The 20,489-nt window shown below is 54.5% G+C and overlaps 1 protein-coding gene across 2 annotated transcripts in view; it reads right to left on the bottom strand.

The window, feature by feature from the left end:
• Positions 1–11,722, bottom strand: part of Macrod1 (mono-ADP ribosylhydrolase 1) — a 138,672-nt gene extending 126,950 nt beyond the window's left edge. Inside the window, exons 1-3 of one of the 2 annotated variants that reach the window (XM_046445412.2) lie at positions 11,272–11,722; positions 2,088–2,189; positions 1,363–1,479 (exon numbers count right to left, since the gene is read on the bottom strand). In XM_046445412.2, coding sequence (XP_046301368.1) covers positions 1,363–1,479; positions 2,088–2,189; positions 11,272–11,566 — 514 coding nt within the window. In that variant the 5' untranslated portion in view covers positions 11,567–11,722. The remainder of the gene's footprint in view (positions 1–1,362; positions 1,480–2,087; positions 2,190–11,271) is intronic. The other variant, XM_046445413.2, reaches the window with a different exon arrangement.
• Between the last annotated feature and the right edge of the window lie 8,767 nt (positions 11,723–20,489).

Genomic DNA, 20,489 nt, shown 5'->3' with positions numbered 1-20,489 from the left:
AGCCCCATGACCTTCATGATCATCCCCAGGGTCAGCCCAGCCCCTCCCGGCACAAGACCTTGCTCTTTTTCCCTGGGCCTCCCAGACATCTGCCAACCCAGAAGTGGGCTGTCTGAGTTCTGTCTGCCTAGACCGACTCACAGACCTTGCTGCCACCCACCAAGGGCAAGTGGCCCAAGGGAGATACACCAAAACCACCAGCAGTTACAAAGACCACCCAGCTCTCCCCACCAGCCACTCCGAGTGGGAACTCCTGCCTCTGTGTGACTTGTCACCTGTGCACCCACCAGGCCATGTGCAGGGACAGAGCAGTTCCACAGACCCCATGGGAGGACAGCTGAGCAATGCCACTGCCGGAAACACTGCAGACCAGCAGGGGGGCCGGGGACACAATGAGCAGCCCCCTCTGCCTGGACCCTGCAAGCCCAGTCACCTAAGGAGGACTGAGACCACTCAACACAACCCCACTGGCCCCCTCTCTGGCACTGAGGGCAAGCCCAGCGGTGCGAGGGAGGAGATTCCAGAACCCCGGGGCTGTCCTGGACCTGCATGGGTGGGGCAAGGGTCTTCACGACTTGGAGCCCAAACCAAGAAGGCCTGCCCTGGTGTCACCAGCCTCTAAGAGGTGCCCTCCTCTGATGCTGGGTGCGGCGTCTGCTGAGAGAGGGAGCAGGCTTCCAGCGCTGGGGTGCAGCACACCTGCCCCGGGAAGCACCCCTCGCACCTGCGGGGCTTGGCCTGCCCTTGGCGCCCCACTCCTGAGCACCCGGGTCCGTTCCCAGAGCCCTTCGACTCAGCCAAACGGCAGGGCCGGGCAGAGGAGCGGCACCTTCCTCCCTTCCGCCTCCCGCCTCTGTATCATCACAATAAACTGCCACGCCAGCAAGAGGCGAGGGACACCAGGAAGCCAGCAGCTCGCGTTTCCAAGCGCTGGAGGGCTGCCAGGGGCCGCGGGAGGCCTCTCCACCCGCTCCCAGCTCCCTCACCTGCCCGGCCGCAGGGGGCAGGGCGGCCACGCAGAGGAGGGGGCGGCTGCAGCCCCCACCCGGGACGATCGGCTGGGCCTCGGCCTTCCTGGCAGGGCTGCCCGGCACCGTTCCAGCCCGGCTCTCTCCCTTCGCCAGCCGCTAATGGCTTTGGAAGCTGCGAGGCGGCCCAGCGAGCGAGGCGCCCCCGACACAGCGGGTCAGGGTTTCAAGGGAAGAGGAGCCCAAGTGGCCGGCGCGCTGCGCTCCGGCGGCGCCAGCAGCGCTCCTCGCCCCATCGGGAGCCTCTGTGGAGCCAGGTGGCGCCCACCCACGTCCAGCCCAGCAGACCAGAGCGAAGGATATGCAGCCACCAGGTCTCTGACCAGTCACTCACCGGCGTTGACGATGGCATCCACCTCCAGCTTGGTGATGTCACCACGGAACAGGGAGATCTTCTCATTGAGTTGCTTGTCCTTCTTGAACTTGGGCTCCTCCACCTTTGCCGCCACCCCTGGAATAGGGAGGAGCCACAGGGGTCACGGGGAGGCCCCCCTGCAGAGTGACCAAGGCAGGGCCCACAGGTCAGGTGCAGCCCCACTGTGGCAGTTTGCAGCATGGTGACCACTGATGCTGGCGATGACATCCCACCCTGAGTGAGGACCTCCTACGTCCTCTTGAGAGGCCAAGGTCTTGTGGCCTCTCATGACACAGTGAGCAGGTACATCGTGCCGCCCACCCCAACTTCACACATGTGGAAACTGAGATGTAGGTGGGATAAGTGACCTGTCCCAGGTTACCGGTTACCAGGCCAGCATTCGAAGAGTCCGGGAGCTCACCAGCCCACCCCCCCACTGCAAGCAAGCTTCAAACCTGGCTCCCAACAATCAAGTAATCGGGGGCAGGTGGCTTATATGGCCTGGGGCTGGCTTCCCAGTGGTGTCGTGGGAATAAAAACTAAACTGGTCTCAGGCTGTGTAATCATTAAGTGAGGTGACACCCACCGGCAGAGTCCCACACACAGCAAGCCCTCCACCCGTCCATGTCGGATGCTTCTCATCTGCATAACTCTCCCAGGCCACACGTCTGAAGGGCCACCGGGCTGGCTGTGGCAGGGCCTACCTTTTGCCGTCTCCTTCCACGTGGGGATCTTCTTCAGCCTGATGAAGTCCCTGCAGAAGTAATGTTCCTCCCTCTGCTTGTCACTCAGGCCCTTCAGGAAGGCTGCAGGGGTGGAGCAGGCAGGGAGGAGAGTCAGGAGCAGGCAGTCCAGGGCACGCTCGCACGCCAGGCTGTCCTTCCCACAGCCAGGTGGGGAGGGCACATCCTAGGTGTGAGTGTCCGAGAGTCCCCAGAACATCCTGCCCCAATCTCTGTGTTCCAAGTGGGAAACTGAGGCAGGGGAGGCTGGGGGACTGCTTGACACCTTGGACCTCTCAGTTCAGAATTCAGTGTGGCCACTTACCAGCCGTGTCCCCATCTCTGTGGGTCCCTCATTCCCTCGTTTGCAGATGAGGACTAAGACTTCCCTAGCAGAATAATTTCCACCTCACACATAAGCCAGGAGGTGGGCGCCCTCTGTTACCTTACCAAGGTCACATCAACATCATGACTTGGGAATGGCAGGAGAACTGTCCTCAAAGTGCCACAGAACCAAGCAGATCTGGCACCTGTTGTCAACATCCCCCCAGCACTGACTGAGGGCACCCACGGATTTCTGCCCATTCTACAGATTAGGACACTGGGTCTAGGGAGTTGGGAGGCCACCCGTGGTCACACAGCTAGTGAGTGGGGAGCCAGGGCCCCACCTACTCATGGATTCTGGGTCTGCGGGGCGGGTCCCCTGCTGCAGCCCCGCCTCCTGGGCTGGGCCAGCCCTGTGGCCACACCAGGCAGAAAACCCAGAGCCCAGCTCCCGGGCTTCTCTGCAGGGCCTCGCTGGTCCCTGCTCGCGGCTCACGGGCTCCTCCTGCCGGCCGCAGGACGCCTGCACACCCAGGCTCGGCCCAACCCGGCCCCCTGATGGAGCAGCCCCTCTGCCTGCCTGCAGGGGTGGGCGGGGGCGTCACAACTCCCGGCAAAAATAGGTAGGAGGGGGCAGCAATTAGAGGAGGTGCTGAAAAGGGATGGTAGCCTCCTGGAAGCTTCCATGGAAATGGCGGGGAGCAGGTGTTCAACAGACAGGCGGGTCCCCCAGGGAATGCCCTCTCACTGCCAAGGCCATCTAGTCCATCCATCCAAGCCTCTGTCTGTCTCCTCATCTGCCCACCGGTGGCTCTGGTGACAACATCCCCAGGATGCCAAGATCGTGGCCTGACATAAGTCACAGAGAGGCTGGGTTCTGAGTCTGCTCACAGCTGTGGTGGGATTGCTGTTCAGGCCAGCAGAACCCCCACACTGCCTACCCGTGGCCCGTGCCAGAGCCACACTTTCTGGCAGCCACTTCCCGGCCCCTTCCACAAGCATTTATTGGGCACCTACAACATCAGATTGGGCCCTGGTGATATGCAAAATGTGGCAGAAGTGACCCTGTGGATCTAAAATCCAGCCGGGGACACTGAGGCTGAGGCAGGCATCACACAATCAAGCAACTCAAACTCTGAGATGTGCTGCAAAGGGATGGGCAGGAGAGGGGGTAACAGAACCCTGAGGCCTGGGGAACATGGAGGAGAAGGAGGGGCAGGCATGAAGGATGATCAGCTGCAGAGCCCCCAAGGCTTATTAAGGTCTGACCCCATCCCAGGGATGCCATGACAGACTGCAAAGTGTGTCCCCAATTTGGGGGGATTACTTACTCCCCAGTAATCCCCAGGACCTTGTGCATGCTAGACCAGTGCTCTACCACTGTGCCCAGCCCCAGCCCCCTCTTCATTCTTTCTAAGGGGACAGAAAGGCCCCTCCATCTCAGCGTCATCCTCCTGCACCCTATTCTCAAAGGACTGCCCTCCCTCGGGCACACGTGGCAGCAGACTGAGAAGCCTCCAGGGCTCCCACTTGCCCCTTTCTTAGCGCGTGGGATGACTAAGGCTGGAAGGAGCTCAAGCAACCCTCTGGGCTTGAAGCCTCCAATGCCCTCTTCTCTAAAACAAGGGTGTGGCATGGTGGAGCACACCTGCAGCCCAGGAACTCAGGAGGCTGAGCAGCAGAATCGCTGGAGTCCAGTAGTTTGAGAGCTGCTGGGCAACAAGGCAAGACTATAAACAAACCAACCAACCCCCCGGGGGGTCTGGAAAGTCGCCTCTAGCATCCAATGAGAAGTGGGCTGGGCTAGCACGGTACCCAGCGAAAGGCGGGTGGGCTGGCAGGTGGCACCACTGAGGGCAAGGAAGGTCCTAGAGGAGAGGCTGGCCTTGAGCCAGGCTCTGTCCCTCGCTGGCAGTTTGAATGCAGATCAGTTAATAAATATTTATTGAGCATCCGGCCCAGGGGCGCAAGGCAAGGTGAGGTTCCGAGTCTGACTGAGAAAAAGGGGAGAACAGGGAACCTTCTGGAAGGAAGTGATCCAGCTTCTCTGCTGTCCCCAGGAGCTGCAGATCACTGGAGGAAATCCCCACCTCCAAGCAGAAGGCTCCTGCATCCTGACCTCCCCTGCAGCACCTTCTGCCCAGACCTCCAGCTGCTGCTTTGGGAGTGCCCCCCCTTTCCCCAGCCAGCTCCCCTACTCCTGCTCCAGCCACAGAAAACAGGCGGCCATCAGATGCCGCCTCCGCCCCCACCAAGCTGGAACCACCACCTGCCAGCACCTCGTCCTCCCTCCCTCCCTCGGGTCACCAAGCATGAAGGACCTTCCTCCCGGCTGCCTTCCAGCCCTGGCAGCTCCCCTGGGCCCTCCCACACGCCCCTAAGCCCACCCAGGGGGGTCCCCGCACCACTTCTCCATCAGGATGAAGGTCAGGCTGGGGAGGAGCTGGGAGGTAGAGCACTTGCCTAGCATGCACAGGACCCTGGGTGCATTCCTAGCACAGGGAAAATTTAAAAAGATCAAGGTCGGGCCGGGGTTGAGGCTCAGTGGAGGAGCACTGGCCTAGCATGTGTGAGGCCCTGGGGTCGATCCTCAGCACCACATAAAAATAAATAAGGTTCCATCAACAACTAAAAGATATATTAAAAGAAAGATCAAGGTCCAGGTCACCTGCCACACAGAAAATCTCCCCTTTGCCTCACCTCTTCTTTCAACCTGCACCTCCCTAGGCCCCCACATTATCTCCACGGATCCAGCCTCTCTTCCCACACCTCCAGCCCCTCCTGACTCCTGGGCCCTCCCCAGGCCCTGGCTGCTCTCACCCCTTAAAGTCACATCGGCAAAGCAGAACTCTACTCCTTCCCCAAATCCGTGCTTTCTCACAGCTCTCCTTTCCGGCTTCCTTCCTTGGGCCCAAAGGTCTTTCCCTCCCCTTCCTCTTATCCCCAGATCCCATCCAGCTATGAGCCTGTTAGATTTATCCCTTTGACGCCCCTGGGGCCGACCCCACCACCACACCCTGGACCGACCGCTCCATCCCCAGCCGGTCCCCCAACTCCACATCATCCTCTCACTTTTTTTCTGGTACCAGGGTTTGAACTCAGGGGTGCTTGACTTCTGAGCCACATCCCCAGCTCTTTTTATATTTTATTTTGAGACAGGGTCTCGATAAGTTGCTTAGGCCTCACTAAATTGCTGAGGCTGGCTTTGAACTCACAGTCCTCCTGCCTCAGCCTCCTGAGTTGCTGGGATTACAGGTATGCGCCACCATGCCCAGCCCACATCACCCCTTATCCCATTCCTTGTACAGCTGCCCAGGGAACCTAGGAACATAAGCCAGATCCTGTCTCTCCTCTGTAAAACTCAGCTCAAACACCAGTGCCCCAGTGACAGCTCCCCCTCATCTCCTACCAGATCACTCACCATTCAAAACAACCAAATGGTTCCCTGTCTCAGGGCCTTTGCACCTGCTGTGCCCCCTGCCTGGGATGCTGCTCTTCCTTTGAAGTCCCTTCCCCACCACCCTTCCTCTCCCTTCCCTGCTTCCTAGACAGATTTGCCTTTGTTTTCACTTATTTCTGACTTTGACCTTGGACACAGCCTTCTTTTACAGAAGAGGCAACAGGATCTGCCTCTGGTCACAAAAGTGAAAGGAACTTGAGACAGGGCTGTCCTCCCCATTAACAGAAGCCTGGTCTAAGTGACACAAAGCTGCAAGACCTCCTCTCCCTACCAAAGTCCCAAAGATGCCACTTCTTCCCGGAGACAGCCTCCTGGCTCTGCCACCAGCCAGCTGGGTGCCAACCTTGGGGACATCTGTCATCCTGTGCCAGTCTCAGGCCCCCGCATGCACATCTCAAAAGGCCCGAAGCACTGGGCTGGGCACTTGCCCCTCACATGTAGAATATTCCACCTCCTGTCAGAAGGACAGATGCAGATGTAAAGCACAAGTGAGTTTTATTTTTTTTTAATAAAAGATGTAAAACATGCATTTTCATTTTCCTTCATTTTTGAAGAGGCGAGAGTATTTCACAGCTCACTGAGACAGGCGTTGTAAAAAGATGTTCGCAGTAAATTTTGATGGGGGGGCTGACCCCAGACAAGGCTCCCCGCGGCTGGCGGGAGGAAAGGCGGGCAGGCGGGGGCAGCTCTGCCGGGCCATAAAGCGTGCTGGGAAAGCAGGGAGCCAATGATGTGTTTTAAGAAGTGTCTTTATGGCGCTCCGTGGGACGGGGGACGGGGCGGGCCTTCTAGAGGAGGCCAGGCGGGAAGGGCTGATGACGCCCGGTGCCCATGACAAGGTGGTGGTTAGACTCGGTGGCAGGGGCATTAATCACCTGTGCCCGAGGTCCCCCAGGAGCAGGGCTTGTCAAAGCCTGTGGCAGGAATGATGGGGACAGGGCACAGGGCTCCTCAGAGCTTTCCTGCTTGCCTCCTCCCACACGGGGACATGCCAAGCTGCATCCGGGCAGATGGAAGATCACCCCCCATTCCCAGGTGTGCCTGGAGCATTTGCCGGTTCAGCGGCCACATCAGACACTTGATCGCTCCGGATGAGCTCCCGCGGGGCCTGAATTAGCCCTGGCCCCTGCCCGCGGGATCTGCAGCTAGAGAACAGGAGCCCCCGCTTGAGCCACCTGGGGCGTGCGGGGGGGGGGGGGGGTGAGGCTCAGAATGTGCAAGGACAGGGTCTGCAGGAGCCAGTGTCACTGTGCCCAAAATGGACCTGAGTGAGACGACCAGGAAGCGGGGTCACGGGACCCTCTGCAGGCCATCGCCGCTGATGTGATCTCCATCCCATCTCACAGACAGGGAAACCGAGGCTCAGGAGCAGGGGCAGCAGCTCTGGGCCCACCCAGGTCCAGTGACACCCATGCTCCTTCCCTTTAGCACACAGCTCTGCCCCCACATACAGGTTAGCGCGAGAAGACAAGACCAGGCCCCTCCTGCAGTGACACAGCAGGCCTCAGGTGTCCCCAAGAGTTCCACCTTAAGACCCCTCACACCCAACCACCTTTCCATGTGGCGCTCTGCACGGTCTCATGGTGGAAAGGCACCAGGGGGATTAACGTGGCGCTCCAGGACTGAGTGGACCGAATCAGAGAAATGAATGCCTGGGCAGTGAGATCGGACACTGCCAAAGTATGGAAAAAGATCGAATGCCTCCCAGCCAGCAAGACCTGCCTGAGGGTCTTTACTGACTGGAAAAGTGAGTGATGAATTTGGAAGTGAACAAACCAGGCTGTGTGCAGGGGCACCCTGGGCCCAGGCCCAGAGCACGCAGTCCACACCTCAGGGACTGAAATACTGAGCAGCCAACCAGGTGAGGAGATTCTCAGTGGGCGGTGGGTCCCCTCCCAAGAAGGGAAGCTTGCCATCCTGTCCTGGGACTAGCTTCCAAAACCATTCCACCCACCCCTGGGTGAGAACACGCGCTGCTGCGCAGACCTAAGGCTACCATCTGGCTTCCGCGTGGCTTTTCCACAGGGGGAGGCACCCCTGCCCAAGCACATGAGGGTTTCAGCCCATTAGCATTCTGTTTCCCCACTCATGAACTGCACATCTTCCTCTGACCTATACATCAGTCTCTTGTGAGTTTGGTTACTGCCAATCCTAGAGAAAAAATCATATCAGGCAAGCTGACAAGCATTTGGAGGCCTATCTAGCTATATTCTTGAGAGAAATGAGAGCACATGTCCATCAAAGATATATGCAAAAATGTTCAGAGCAAGTTTTATCCACGAGAAATGCCCATCAAGAGAAAAACAGGTAAACCATGGTACATCCTTAGGATGGAATATTAGACAGTAGTAAAAAAAAAGACAACCACACACTGTTGCTTCACCCGATGATATTCACAGATCACACAGACATGGAGTAAAAGGAGCTGGCCATGCTGTTTCCACAGAGCTCAAGAAGACATAAAACAGACAGTGAGAAGAGTGACGGCCTCCCAGGGTTTCTCAGGGGTAGTGGGAGTGCGCTGGCCACGAGCCCGAGGAGCGCCGTACATAGATGCATAACCCACCAAGAGCTGTGTGCTCCGCACACTCTGCTGCGGGACTGACCTCAGCTCCAGATGCAGTTTGAATATAATGAAAACAACTGCATGGGGCTGGGGATGTGGCTCAAGCGGTAGCGCGCTCCCCTGGCATGCGTGCGGCCCAGGTTCGATCCTCAGCACCACATACAAACAAAGATGTTGTGTCCGCCAAATACTAAAAAATAAATATTAAAAAAAAAACTGTAGGACATTGAGGACCATGGGCAGACTCCAGTTAGGGGCAGTCTAGCTGGGGCAGCTCTGCTGACCTCCGGCAGGACACTCTTCTGTTCAGAAGGCAGAGCCTGGGCTCACCCAGCACAGGCAAGGCCTGGGCCCTGATTTCCCTCCCTGGAGAGTGGCCAGGCTCCCAGACTCAACTCTGGATCCTAGAACAAAGTGGGAAGAGGCCGTGTGGGACTCTGACGACTAGGCCACCAAAAGGGACTGTAGCTCCCGTTTTGGTCTCCTCTGTCCCCTATGCTTTGGGGGAGGCCAGAACACTCAAGAGCCCTATGGGGAGGTCCCCAGGATGAAGAACTGAGGCTCTAGCCCACCACTGTCATCGGGATCACTCCTCCAGCCCTAATTGGACCCCCAACAACTTTAAGGGAGACCCTGAGCTTCAAACACCCAGCTTGGGTACTCCCAATCCTGACTCTCAGAGACTCTGAGTTAATATGCGTTTGCTGTCTTGTCACAAAAGTTCGGATCACTTTATTCATTTCTTTATTTTGCAGTATTGGGGACTGGACCCAGGGTCTCCCACACGCTAGGCAATGTTCTACCACAGAGCCCCAGCCCCGGCCCCTTTTTTAATATTTTATTTAGACACAGGGTCTTAGCTGGCTTTGAACTCTCGATCCTCCTGCCTCAGCCTCCCGAGCGACTGGTTCCCAGGTGTGCGTCACTGCCTGGGGTGATTTTTATGCAGCAACAGAGGCCCAAACACCAAGAGCTCTGCACCTCACCCACGAGCCACTGGCACCTTGGTGGAGACACCTACCTGCGTGCTGCTGTGAGTGGGCTTCTGGGGTGGGGGTTAGGGTTAGAGGCAGGAGACCCCCAGGTCCAGGTCCTTTAAGCCTGACCAGCTGTCACTCAACAACAGGCCTGGAATGATGGGCCCAGCCAGTGTCTTCCCATTTGGCTCACTTAGTTCAGGCCACCTTCCCTGAGAAGCCCCCCTGCCCCCCCAGCTCAGTGGCCCCCTCTAGCTTCTTCCTGGCACTGACAAGACCTGACACTGTCTCTCCTGTATGAGCTGCGTGAGGGCAGGCCCGTGCCTGTGCCACTCACCACCAAATCCCTGGCGCTGTGGGGCTACCTGCCAAGAGAAGATGCTCAGTAGCAATCTGCCAAAAGAATGCTGGAAATCCCAGCTCCAAGCAGAGGAAAGAGCCCTCGGACGCCACAGCAGCCTGGGCACCTCTGGCTCCACCGGCTTCCACAAGTCCAGCTGTTTTCAAGGGTACCAAGGAATGGGGGGCTGGGAGGAAAAGGGCCTGGTTCCTAAGAGCCGCAGCAGACCCCAGAACAAGTGCAAGGGACTACCTGTCTCCCCAGTTCTTTCCCACCATCCTGGCTTGCGCCTCTCTGACAAAGAGTGGCTCCCTGAGAGGACAGTGACACCCCTGCCAGGTGTCTCTGACACCCTACTCCTGCCCTAAGGGGTGGTTAGGACAAGGGCTGACAGTGTGACAGCCTCTCCGTTTTCCCAGTGAGTACAGCAGGTGTTTCAGGATCCAGGGTATACAACAATCCAAATGACAGCAATAAATCATTTTGATTTCTACTGCTACTGTCGCCAGCCCCAAGATAGCCACCTTCCTTTTACTTCCAGGCCCAGGCCAGCTTGCCCTGCCCCATGGCCACACCCACCAGCAGCCCAGCCAATGAGGCGCCTTTCTTGCTCTTTTGAAAGAGGACCCGGCCAGGAGTCGTCACTAGAGCCCAGGGGGCAGGCCCTGAAGGACAGGGGCAGCTGGACAGTCCAACAGGGCTATTTGGAACTCCTAGTCCCCTTCCCAGTCCAGGGATTCATGGCCCCTCCATAAATTGTGGCAGGTACAGAGGGGGAGGAGTAGTTTGATTCTTGGCGGCGACAGAAGGAAGGTGTCAAAGGTTCTCACAAGCAACACCCCATCTCCGTCTGCTCCCCAGCCCCCTAACCTCCTTGCCCCCAGGAACGCGGCACAGACAGCTGCAAGTGGCCAGAAGCCAACAATGAGGACAAAAGAGTACCAGACCGTACCCAGGAAGGCCCTGAGCAGGGCGGTGCTAAGAGCAGGGCAGTCCTGCCTAGGGAGGTCACTCTGTGGGGCTATCTGACCACCTAGATGCACGGCCTGCCCCAGAGCTATTTCCACTTGGTCTCAAATGCCACCACTTGGGAACCAAACTACAAGTATGGGGAGGTCAGTATCCTAACTTCAGCTCAAGGAAAATCGCGGAGTGACCTTGGGGAAGTGGGTTCTGGCCCTGGGCCTCAGTTTCCCTCCTGCACAATGGATTAAAGTGGTAGGTCCCAGATGATTTCTGGGAGTACCCAGCGACCCATTCCAGAGGTTTGGCCGCGGTCCTCACACTGCCCCTAACAGGAGACTCGACCTGGTCTTGTGTGAACTAGAGCGTGGGGCAGGGCACCGGGTAGGGGGCGTGGCTGCGAGTGGGGGAGGTTCCGACTCAGGGCAGGCCCGGCCTCAGCTTCCCCAGGTCTCCCGGTGGAAGGGGCTGCTCCGGGGTGCTGACCAATCGGGAGACCCACGTGGGCCACCCTCGCCCCTCGCGCTTCCACTTACATTTTGCCTCCTTCCAGTCGGTGGAGGTGCTCAGGTCCACCTTCGCCGCCATGGCCAGGGGGGCCCAGGTGCGCACCCCGGGTCTCCGCCCCACCGCCTCCGCCCCCCAAGCCCCAACTCCCGCCGAGGTCAGCGCGCGGGGGCCGTGCAAGCCCAGGGACGCCGGAGGGCCGCTCGCACTGCTGCGGGTCCGCGTGGGACCCGAGGGGCCCGGCCAGGGGCGCGAGGCGACCAGCAGCTGCCCCGCCGAGCGCAGCTGTGCCAGGCGGCGGGACACTCGGCTCAGCAGAGACATGAGCAGGCGGCGCGGGGCAGTTGCCCGCCCACTTGGACTCTATTTAAGGTGCTCGGGAGAGTCTCTCCCTATTTACTCGGGGACCGGGTGGCGCGTGCCAGCCCGTGGCGACCTGCTTCGAGCCGGCGGGCGGAGCGGCCAGAAAACCCGGGCGCGCCGCTGGGCACCCTGGAACTTGTAGTTCGGCCCGCCGGCAGGGACCTAGCACTAGTGTACACTCGTGCGCGCCCCGCCGGGCCGCCGCCGCCCCCGCGCGAGAGCCCCGCCCCCAGCTGTCCGGGTCTGCGGTCCTTCGACGGCGGGCGCCTGCTGCAGCCCGCCCGGCTTCTGCGCCCCTGGCCCCTCCGCGGATCGGGGGCCCCGGCGCTCCGAACGCAACTCAGGAAGCAGGCGCCGCGCCCTTGGTGCAGATGGAGAGACCCGGACTTTTCTCTCCACCGTCACCCCGGCGCCGCCTCCACGTCCCAAGCAGCTCCCTATCTCCTCCCAGACCCCAGGAGAGGCTAGTTCTAGCCGGCGCCGGTAGGCAGAAGACAGGTGCCCAACCGGTATTCCGGGTGTGGCGACTTTCCCAGGCCGCTGAACCTCTGCCTTCTAAAAAGCCCCAGGGGTGGAGGCCAGCTGGAACCTGAATTTAGAGCAACCGGGGACGTAGGGACATAGTGGAATCTGAAGGCAGAGATTTGGGTGCCCTGTGGCTTTCTCGGGTGGAAGAATTAGGTCGATTTTTACCTTTATATTTTCCCTAACTTTTTACAGTCATTAGGACAGATAGATTTTTAATTGAAATATTTTAATATTTTCCTATACTATTAAGATCATTTTTATAATAATGGGTAGATTTCGGGACTGGGGGTGCAGCCCAGTGGTGGAAGCTTACGTAGCAGGCACAGGCCCTGATAGGTTGATCCCTAGCATGAGGTGGGGGTAGGGAGATGCGGTGGGAGTTTCAGTGCCTGGGAGTTAGAAGCCAGGATTCCAGAGAAGGTTCCCATACTAGCTTTGCGTCCTAGGATACACTGGCCTCTTGAGGCCCCAGCTTCTGGAGCTGTACTTTAGGGATGAGTCGGTGCCTCAGGAATGCGATCTGGCAATGAACCTGCCCCTGCAGCAATAGCCCTGGCCATCTGTGAGGGTGGCTGATCTGCCCTGTGGGTGCGGGTGGCACCCCCACTGTGACCATGGCCTTGCACTTCAGACAGTAAATCAGCTGGACAGCTGGGCCAGCCCAAACCCTGACAGTGACACGTCCTGGTAGAGAGGATAATGGGGCCAATCAGAAGCCAGGGGCCAAGAACTAACTCCCCCAACCCCACTTGGACCCAGATCTGATTGGTCCCCATCTGATAAGTCTTCTTTGCAGATGTCACTGATTCACAAAACAGGGGGCTGACCCTCTGAGTTCGGACCTATTGGTACTGTAACATTACCACAAATTACCTAGTAGCTTAAAGGACACCAATTTATCTCATCTCTAGGTTTCCTAAGACAGAAATCTGAACACAAGTTGCTGACATCCAGGGACCCTCAGGGCCACATTCCTTCCCAGAAGCTGAAGGGGAGGAGCTGTTCCTTTTCCCACTTCCAGAGACCACCCACATTCCTTGGCTGGTGGTCCCTTCCTCCAGCTTTGAAGCCAGCAGTGTAACAGCTCTCTTCGACTTCTGTGGTGGCCTTTCCTCTGGATCCCATTTCCCTGTTCCGTTTTCAAGGACCCCTGGGTTTACCTGGGGCCCGACGGATAATCCGTGATAACCTCACTACTTAGGGTCAGTGAATTTGCTACCTAATTCCCTCCTTGCTGGGCAACGTTTTCATAGGCTCCAGGTTTAGGATGTGGACGCCTTTGGAAGGCCTTTATTCTGCCGTTTCTCTCCTTGCTGGCAAGGTCTGGGGAAGTGGATGCTAGGAAAGGCAGGGATTCCAGCCAAAAAAAGTTTGGTGCCCAATTAGGAGGTCGCCTCTCACCTGGGCCTGAAAACCTTGCATGCCCTGGCACCTCCTCCAGCGGGATGCCTGCTGTGTAGCAGCCCCTTCTCTATGTTTATGCTGGGATTCAGCTCTGTTTTCAAGTGGTAGCTGGGATGGTGAATGCTGGGAGCCATTAGCCAAGTAGGTATGACAATTTCCTTGCCAGCGTACCCCATGTTGCAGTGACATTGAATGTACGTGACCTTGCTCAAGGACCAAGGCAGATTAGGGTATTCCTGGTTTTAAGATAATCGTGTTTAGGGCGTTCCCAGTTTAGGTTCCAGGTTTAAGGTTTAAGATTATTCCTGCTGGGAATAGGGCGTATCCTGCTGCCTGAGTTCCCCTTGAGTTCTCACGGGATTCAGACAGTATATTTTGGAGATAGAAGCCCAGTGGAGGTGGATTTTGGGCAGAAAACGTGGATTTCCCCAGAACGTGATTGTAGATGGCTGGTGTGAGTTCGGGAATAAAGAGTTGCTGTTTGAATCTACAAGCTGTGTGGTGGCTCGTGATTGTGTGCCCAGCCAGACTGCTGCAGGTGAAGGTCCCAACCAACAGCCCTGCGTGACTTGGTCTGTCAGGGCCTGGGTCATGATTCTAACTAGGCTAGGCTCTCTTCCTAGAATTTGATCTGGGCCTTTTGGGAAAAGTGAAATTTTGCCAGGTGCCAAAGGTACATGTTGAGGGCACTGCAGGCAGCGGGACCCCCCAGAAGCAAAGGCATTGGAAGTCTCTGGAACACTGAATCCTCCCTGTGGAGCTGTGGCATATCAGCTGATGATTTTTAATGTCGGAGAGGACTTTCATGCAGAGAAAGGCTACCTACTGCTGCTAGTGTTTAAATTAATACTGTATTTATTAAACATATAAATTAAAAATTTTTCTTAAACATCCAAGTGCAACTTACAAATCTAGTTTTCTATTTATAAATCTACAATTTTTATAAAAATAAGAATGATTACTTTCACTATTCTTTGATTAATATTTAATTAACTCTAAGTTTAACAGATTAAATTCCTCTTAAAATGAATGCCAGTTATAAACTTAGGTAATTAAATTCCCTAATAGATTTTAAACTACATTTCACAGAGTGGAAATACATCAGTGGGTCCTCAAACACCTTATACTCCAACAGAAGCGATTACACATCTAACAAGCACAAATTTTTCCTGATCATTTAAGCAACTCTTGTACACTGATAGACTAGACTCTAAAATGTGGTGGTGGTGGGTTGTCATATGGCACACATCTGTAATCCCAGCTATTCAGGAGGCCAAGGCAGGAGGATTATAAGTTCAAGACCAGCCTGGGCAACTTAGCAAGACCCTTTCTCAAAGAAAAATATATAAAAGTCTGGGGATGGAACTCAGTAGTAGGATTCTTGCCTAGGCAAGTGAGTGGCCCTGAGTTTGATCCCCAGCACTACAAAACAAATGGAAAAAAAATATGATGAATCAATTCTTATAAATCCTCAAACACTATTTCTGAATTTAGGTCCTCTTATACTGTGTACTTATCTATTGCTTCATAATAAACCAAAAAAAATTTCCTGGTTTAAAATAACAATCATGGGCTGAGATTGTGGCGCAGCGGTAGAGCGCTCACCTAGCACGGGCAGGACCCGGGTTAGATCCTCAGCACCACATAAAAATAAAGGCATTGTATTGTGTCCATTTACACCTAAAAATATAAAAAAATGTTTTAAAAAATAACAACCATTCTAAGCAATCTAGGCTGGTATGAGCTGGATGGTTCATCACCTGGTATCACCTTGGTCACCCCTGCACCTGCAGCCTACAGTCATCTCGCAATCTCATGGGGGTGTCCAAGATGGCCTCACTCATGCAGCGGGCAGTTGGCGCTAGCTGACACCTGAGTCCCTCGGTTCTGTTCCACATGGCCTCTCATCTGTTGGGGACCACATCTAATGAGGCTTTCCTGGTACTGGTCCACCTGCAGTTGAAAACCAGAACAGGACCCAGGGGAATGTGTCCACACTAACTCCTCCTGCTGGGGTACGAAGCATCACTGTGCCCTGAATCGGTCACCCGTCAGCCCACTCCATTTTAGGCCGACTGTCTTTCTGCCTTTTATTACTTCATTTAGTGGATGAGCTTCCTTGCCTCCTGCTCTGGGTCCTCTGATGTCTGCTCTGGGTGACGATAACCTGGCATGCCACCCCATCCAGGCTGTAACTGTCTCTTCCTATTTTACTTTACCACCTGCCTACATTTCATTTTACTGCCTGTTTCATTGGCCATATTGTATAGTCATTATGTTGAGAGGTACATAAGGACAGACAGGTGACAAGGTGATAAATGTCCAGAGCTTCCAGCTATAAACTAGGAGCCAGGACAGCAGGACACCCCTCCTCCATCTGACTCCCCACAGGGTGGGTCTGAGGATCATTTCAGGTGCCTGGGAAAGGCCTTATGATCCAGACAGGGTCAGGCAGGTCCAGGATGCTCTTAACCCATAGTGCCTTCCCCAGAGGGGCCTGGGTAGGCCAGAGCCGGAAGTTCCCGAAGCTGGCTGAGGGAGGCTGTCACTACCCTTGGACTTCAGAGAGGGCCTGGGAAGGAGCTGGATGCTCAGGGGACATTTGGCTTAAAGTGCATGAAAACCTTTAAAATAATAATTTATTGTAATGAAATTAAGCAATGTAGAAATAGAATAACAAAGAAATAAAATAAAAAGTGAGGGCCAGGGGCATAGCCCAGAGGTAGAACATTTGCTTTGCACGTGTGAGACCCTGGGTTCCATCCCTAGCACCACCAGGAAAAAAAAAAGAGAGAGAGAGAGAGAGAGATGATCCAGTTGGAATGAGGCCCAATGATAGTAACTAAAATGCTTTCCCACTCTCTGGGCCACTCTAGCAAATAATTGAACCCAAGGGACGGGTCATGGGAACCCTCCATGTACAATGAGCTGGTCAGAAGTACGAGGGGTCCAGGACTTGCTACTAGTGATGAGGGTGAGCCCTAATGCAGTCCATCAGTGGGAGCTGTTTTGTTTTGTTTTGTTTTTTCGTACTGAGGATTGGACCTTGGGGCACTTGACCACTGAACACTTCCCTAGCCTTTTTTTATACTTTGTTAGAGGCAGGGTCTTGCTGAGTTGTTTAGGGCCTCACTGAGTTGCTGAAGCTGGCTTTGAGCTCATGATCCTTCTGCCTCAGCCTCTGGGATGACAGGTGTGCGCCACCGTACCCATCCTGATCTGTGTTTTTACAAGAGGAAAGTTGGCCAGGCACGGTGGCCACACCTGTCATCCCAGCTACTCAGGAGATTGATGCAGGAGGATCACAAGTTCAAGGCCAGCCTGAGTAACTTCTGGAGACCCCGTCTCAGTATTAAAAAGGCTGGGGATGTAGCTCAGTGGTAGAGTGCCCCTGGCTTCAATCCCCAGTATCACAGAAAGAAGGAAAAAAAAGAGAAAGAGAGAGATGAGAGGAGAAAAAGAAAGTTGGGCATACAAAGAGACCCCAGGAATCCTAGGGCACAGAGAAAAAAAACCACTCGAGGACACAGCAAGAAGGCAGACCTCTGTAAGTCGAGGAGAGAGGCCTGGGAAGAAGCCACAGCTGCTGATGCCTTGATCTTGAACTTCTAGCTTCCAGAACTGGGAGAAAATCCTTTCTGTTTTGAAGCCCCTGGGTCCATGGTCCTTTGTTACGGCAGCCCTGGCAGACGTGTCCCCATTCCGGAGCCACAGAGGTACTTACTTTAGCCGTTGGCTGTGTACCCTTCTAGACTTTTTTCCATGCATATATAATAAAACATGGAGATTTACATGCATAATTTTTTGTGTCCAAAAATAGGGTTTGGCCATACACAGTGTTCCACAGCTACTATGATCTGTTTTTGATTCACAGCACTTCTGACACCAATTGGGTGTCAGATTCTGACCCATTCTCCAAAACCAACTGGGTATCATACAATTCAAATGCATCCTGATACTAGATACCCGGAAGTAACATCAGATCCCACAAGTTAAGGGCTCCATCACGTGAGGTGGCCCCACATCAGCTGCTAGCAGCAAGTCTAGGACGGGAACTCCTGCACTTCTGACCAACTGGGTATAGATGGGGAAATTCCCATGATCCCCCCCTTAGGGTCAGCAATTTGCTAGAAAAGTCTACAAAACTAGCTGGGTGTGGTGGCACAAGCTTGGGAGGCTGAGGCAGGAATATCCCAGTTTCAAGGTCAGCCTGGACTATTTAGTGAGACCAAGTCTCAAAATAAAAATTCAAGGCTAGGGGCTGGGCACAGTGGTGCACCATGTCTTTAATCCCTGGGCTCCGGAGGCTGAGGCAGGAGGATCACAAGTTCAAAGCCAGCCTCAGCAATGGTGAGGCACTAAGCAACTCAGTGAGACCCTGTCTCTAAATAAAATACAAAATAGGGCTGGGGATGTGGCTCAGTGGTTGAGTGCCCCTGAGTTCAATCCCCGGTACAAAACAAAAAATTTAAAGCTAAGGATGGGTCTGAGTGGGAGAGTGCTTGCTTACCATGTGAACTGGATTCCCTGGACTCCATCCAGGACCCGACACACACACACACACACACACACACACAGATGTTGGGAAGGAGACAGCAGGGTTGGGACATTGGGATCTGGGGGACTGAATCATTCGACCTAGAAAAGAATGAGCAGAATGTGGAGTGCAGAAGTCCAGAGGGAAGGTCAACTTTCTGGGAGAGGCTGAGGGAGCCGGTGGGGGAGTGGAGGGCGGTCACTTCGTTCGCTCACTCAGCAAACGTTTCTTAGGCACTGACCAGAAGCCTCATGTTGGGCTTGTGAAAATAAGAGAAAATTATCAAGTAACAAACGTCAAAAGAGCCTTTTGGGAAAAGTCAAGAAGCCATTAGGAAATTCCCGCTGCTGACAGAAATGTGAACTTTGGTCACCTCCACCCTTTGACCTTAGGCATCTGGAACCACCTCAGTAGGGTGGAAATTACCCTGTGCCCAGAGGTTATGGACTCTTGGACCTTTATTTTGTTTGCGGTGCTACCACTGAACTACATCCCCAGCCCTTCTATTTATTTTGAGACAGTCTCGATAAGTTGCCCAGGCTGGCCCCAAACTTGCAATTCTCCTGTGTCAGCGCCCTGGGTGCCCAGATTAGAGGCGTGTGCTGCTGGTCTGGCAACCGACTCCTGTTTACGGACATTTCTGTTCTGTTTATGCGTTCTTTATCTTCTGTGGGTCACACAGCCCTGTTCCTGCTCAGTCTACAAGCTCCCTCTCTTCCTGCCTTCTAGGAACACTGAGTCACAGCTGTCTGAACCCCTGTCTCCTGAGTGTAATTCCTGAGATCCCCAAATAAAGTTGCTCCCCCCGCACCCTCCACCCCCCCCCTTTTTTTTTTGGTTCTGGAGATGGAACCCATGGCCTTGCTAACCCAGCCCTAGTTTAATAAGTTGCCTTTTATTTACTTATTTATTTATTTTTTAAGAGATGGGGTTCTAATTGTGTTGCCCAGGCTGGCCTTGAACTCCTGGGCTCAATTCCTGCCTCAGCCTCCCAAGCGAGCAATGGCCCATAGGCAGGAGCCACTCCTCGTTTTATTTTATTTTATTGTTATTTGATTTGATTTGATTTGATTTGGCACTGGGGATTGAACCCAGGGATGCTCTACCATTGAGCTAAAGCCCAGACCTTTTTTATTTTTTTATTTTGAGACAGGGTCTCACTAACTTGCCCATTCTGGTCTCAAATTTGCCATTCTCCTGCCTCAGCTTCCTGAGTCACTGGGATTACAGATGTGCACCACCATGCCTGAGTAGTTCTAGAATTAGCCATACTTCACTCCATAAAGCAGAATAAGTAGTTAGTGAGCCAGGCAGGAGGGATCCTTTTTATAGACACAAAAGGGCTGAAGAGAGGAGAGACAAAAACACGCAAAGGGGTTGGTCATTGCAGTGACCTTCCTAGCAACGTGGAGATGGGAGAGAGAATAATGGAAAAATTAGCTCAGATTACATCAATTTATCTTTTGTGTGTAAGGATTATGTCAAGGGAAACATTATTATGCCAGTTGAAACCTGTCTTTCTGGGAATTTGTTCTCTCTCTAATCCTGATTTCTTGGAAGGTCAGATAAACAGCTTAGTTGCAGTTTGGTGACCTGGAACTTTAGCCCGAGTGACTCCATTTTAATTTTTAGTCTGCTCTGCTGGGGCCCAGTGCAGGAGCTTAGTTCAAAACAATGCCTCCTACAATTTTTATTTAATTGAATGAAACATGGTTCCTGCCCTCACGGAACCAGCATCTAGTGGGAGAGACCCAGGCAAATAGTATTCACACATCCAGGTCACTTCAGACAGAGCAGGAAAAATCAGAATGGCTGAAGCATACGGGAGCAGAGAGAAGGGGGTGTCCCTAAGAGGGAGGCAGACCCACATGCCACCTGGGACTGGGATTGGATGCTGAGTTCACTGGGGTTGCGAGGAGGGAGCAGAGAAGCTGGTTTAGGCGGTGCCTCTGACTGCTGGGTGGGAATGGACTTTGAGGAAGACTGGCACTGGTAGCATTAGAGATCAGTCCGAGGCAGAGCTGAACAGTGGGAGATGGAGCCCGCAAGGGGGCATGGGAACATCTAAGTACAGAAAAAAAGTCCTTAGAGGTGACTTTGCTGGTTGCCTGCTCCTGTGGGACAGCCCTCCACTACCTTGCTGTCTTGCCATCATGGATGGAAATAGTAGCCATGTAGTTGTGCTTTGTTATTTGGGTTTGGTCAGGGTTCAGCTAGGTGACTCTTCAGCTTCCTGTGACCTCTGCAAGAGTCACTCAGTGCGATTCATTCGAGGTCAGGCTGAGCTGGGTGTCTAAGGAACTTGCATCCTGGGCTGGGATGGCAGAAACCCTGGCTCTCTACGTGGAACATCCTGGTGGCCGCAGGGCAGTCAAGAGTGAGTGTCCCAAAGTGAGCATGGTGGCGCACACCTGT

The sequence above is a fragment of the Marmota monax genome, unplaced genomic scaffold, assembly GCF_021218885.2.
Source record: "Marmota monax isolate L192 unplaced genomic scaffold, Marmota_monax_Labrador192_F-V1.1 WCK01_AAM20220418_F8-fsc00038, whole genome shotgun sequence".
Classification (NCBI taxonomy): domain Eukaryota; kingdom Metazoa; phylum Chordata; class Mammalia; order Rodentia; family Sciuridae; genus Marmota; species Marmota monax.
The sequence above is the reverse complement of the archived record's forward strand: the minus strand, read 5'-3'. Positions and strand labels throughout refer to the sequence as shown.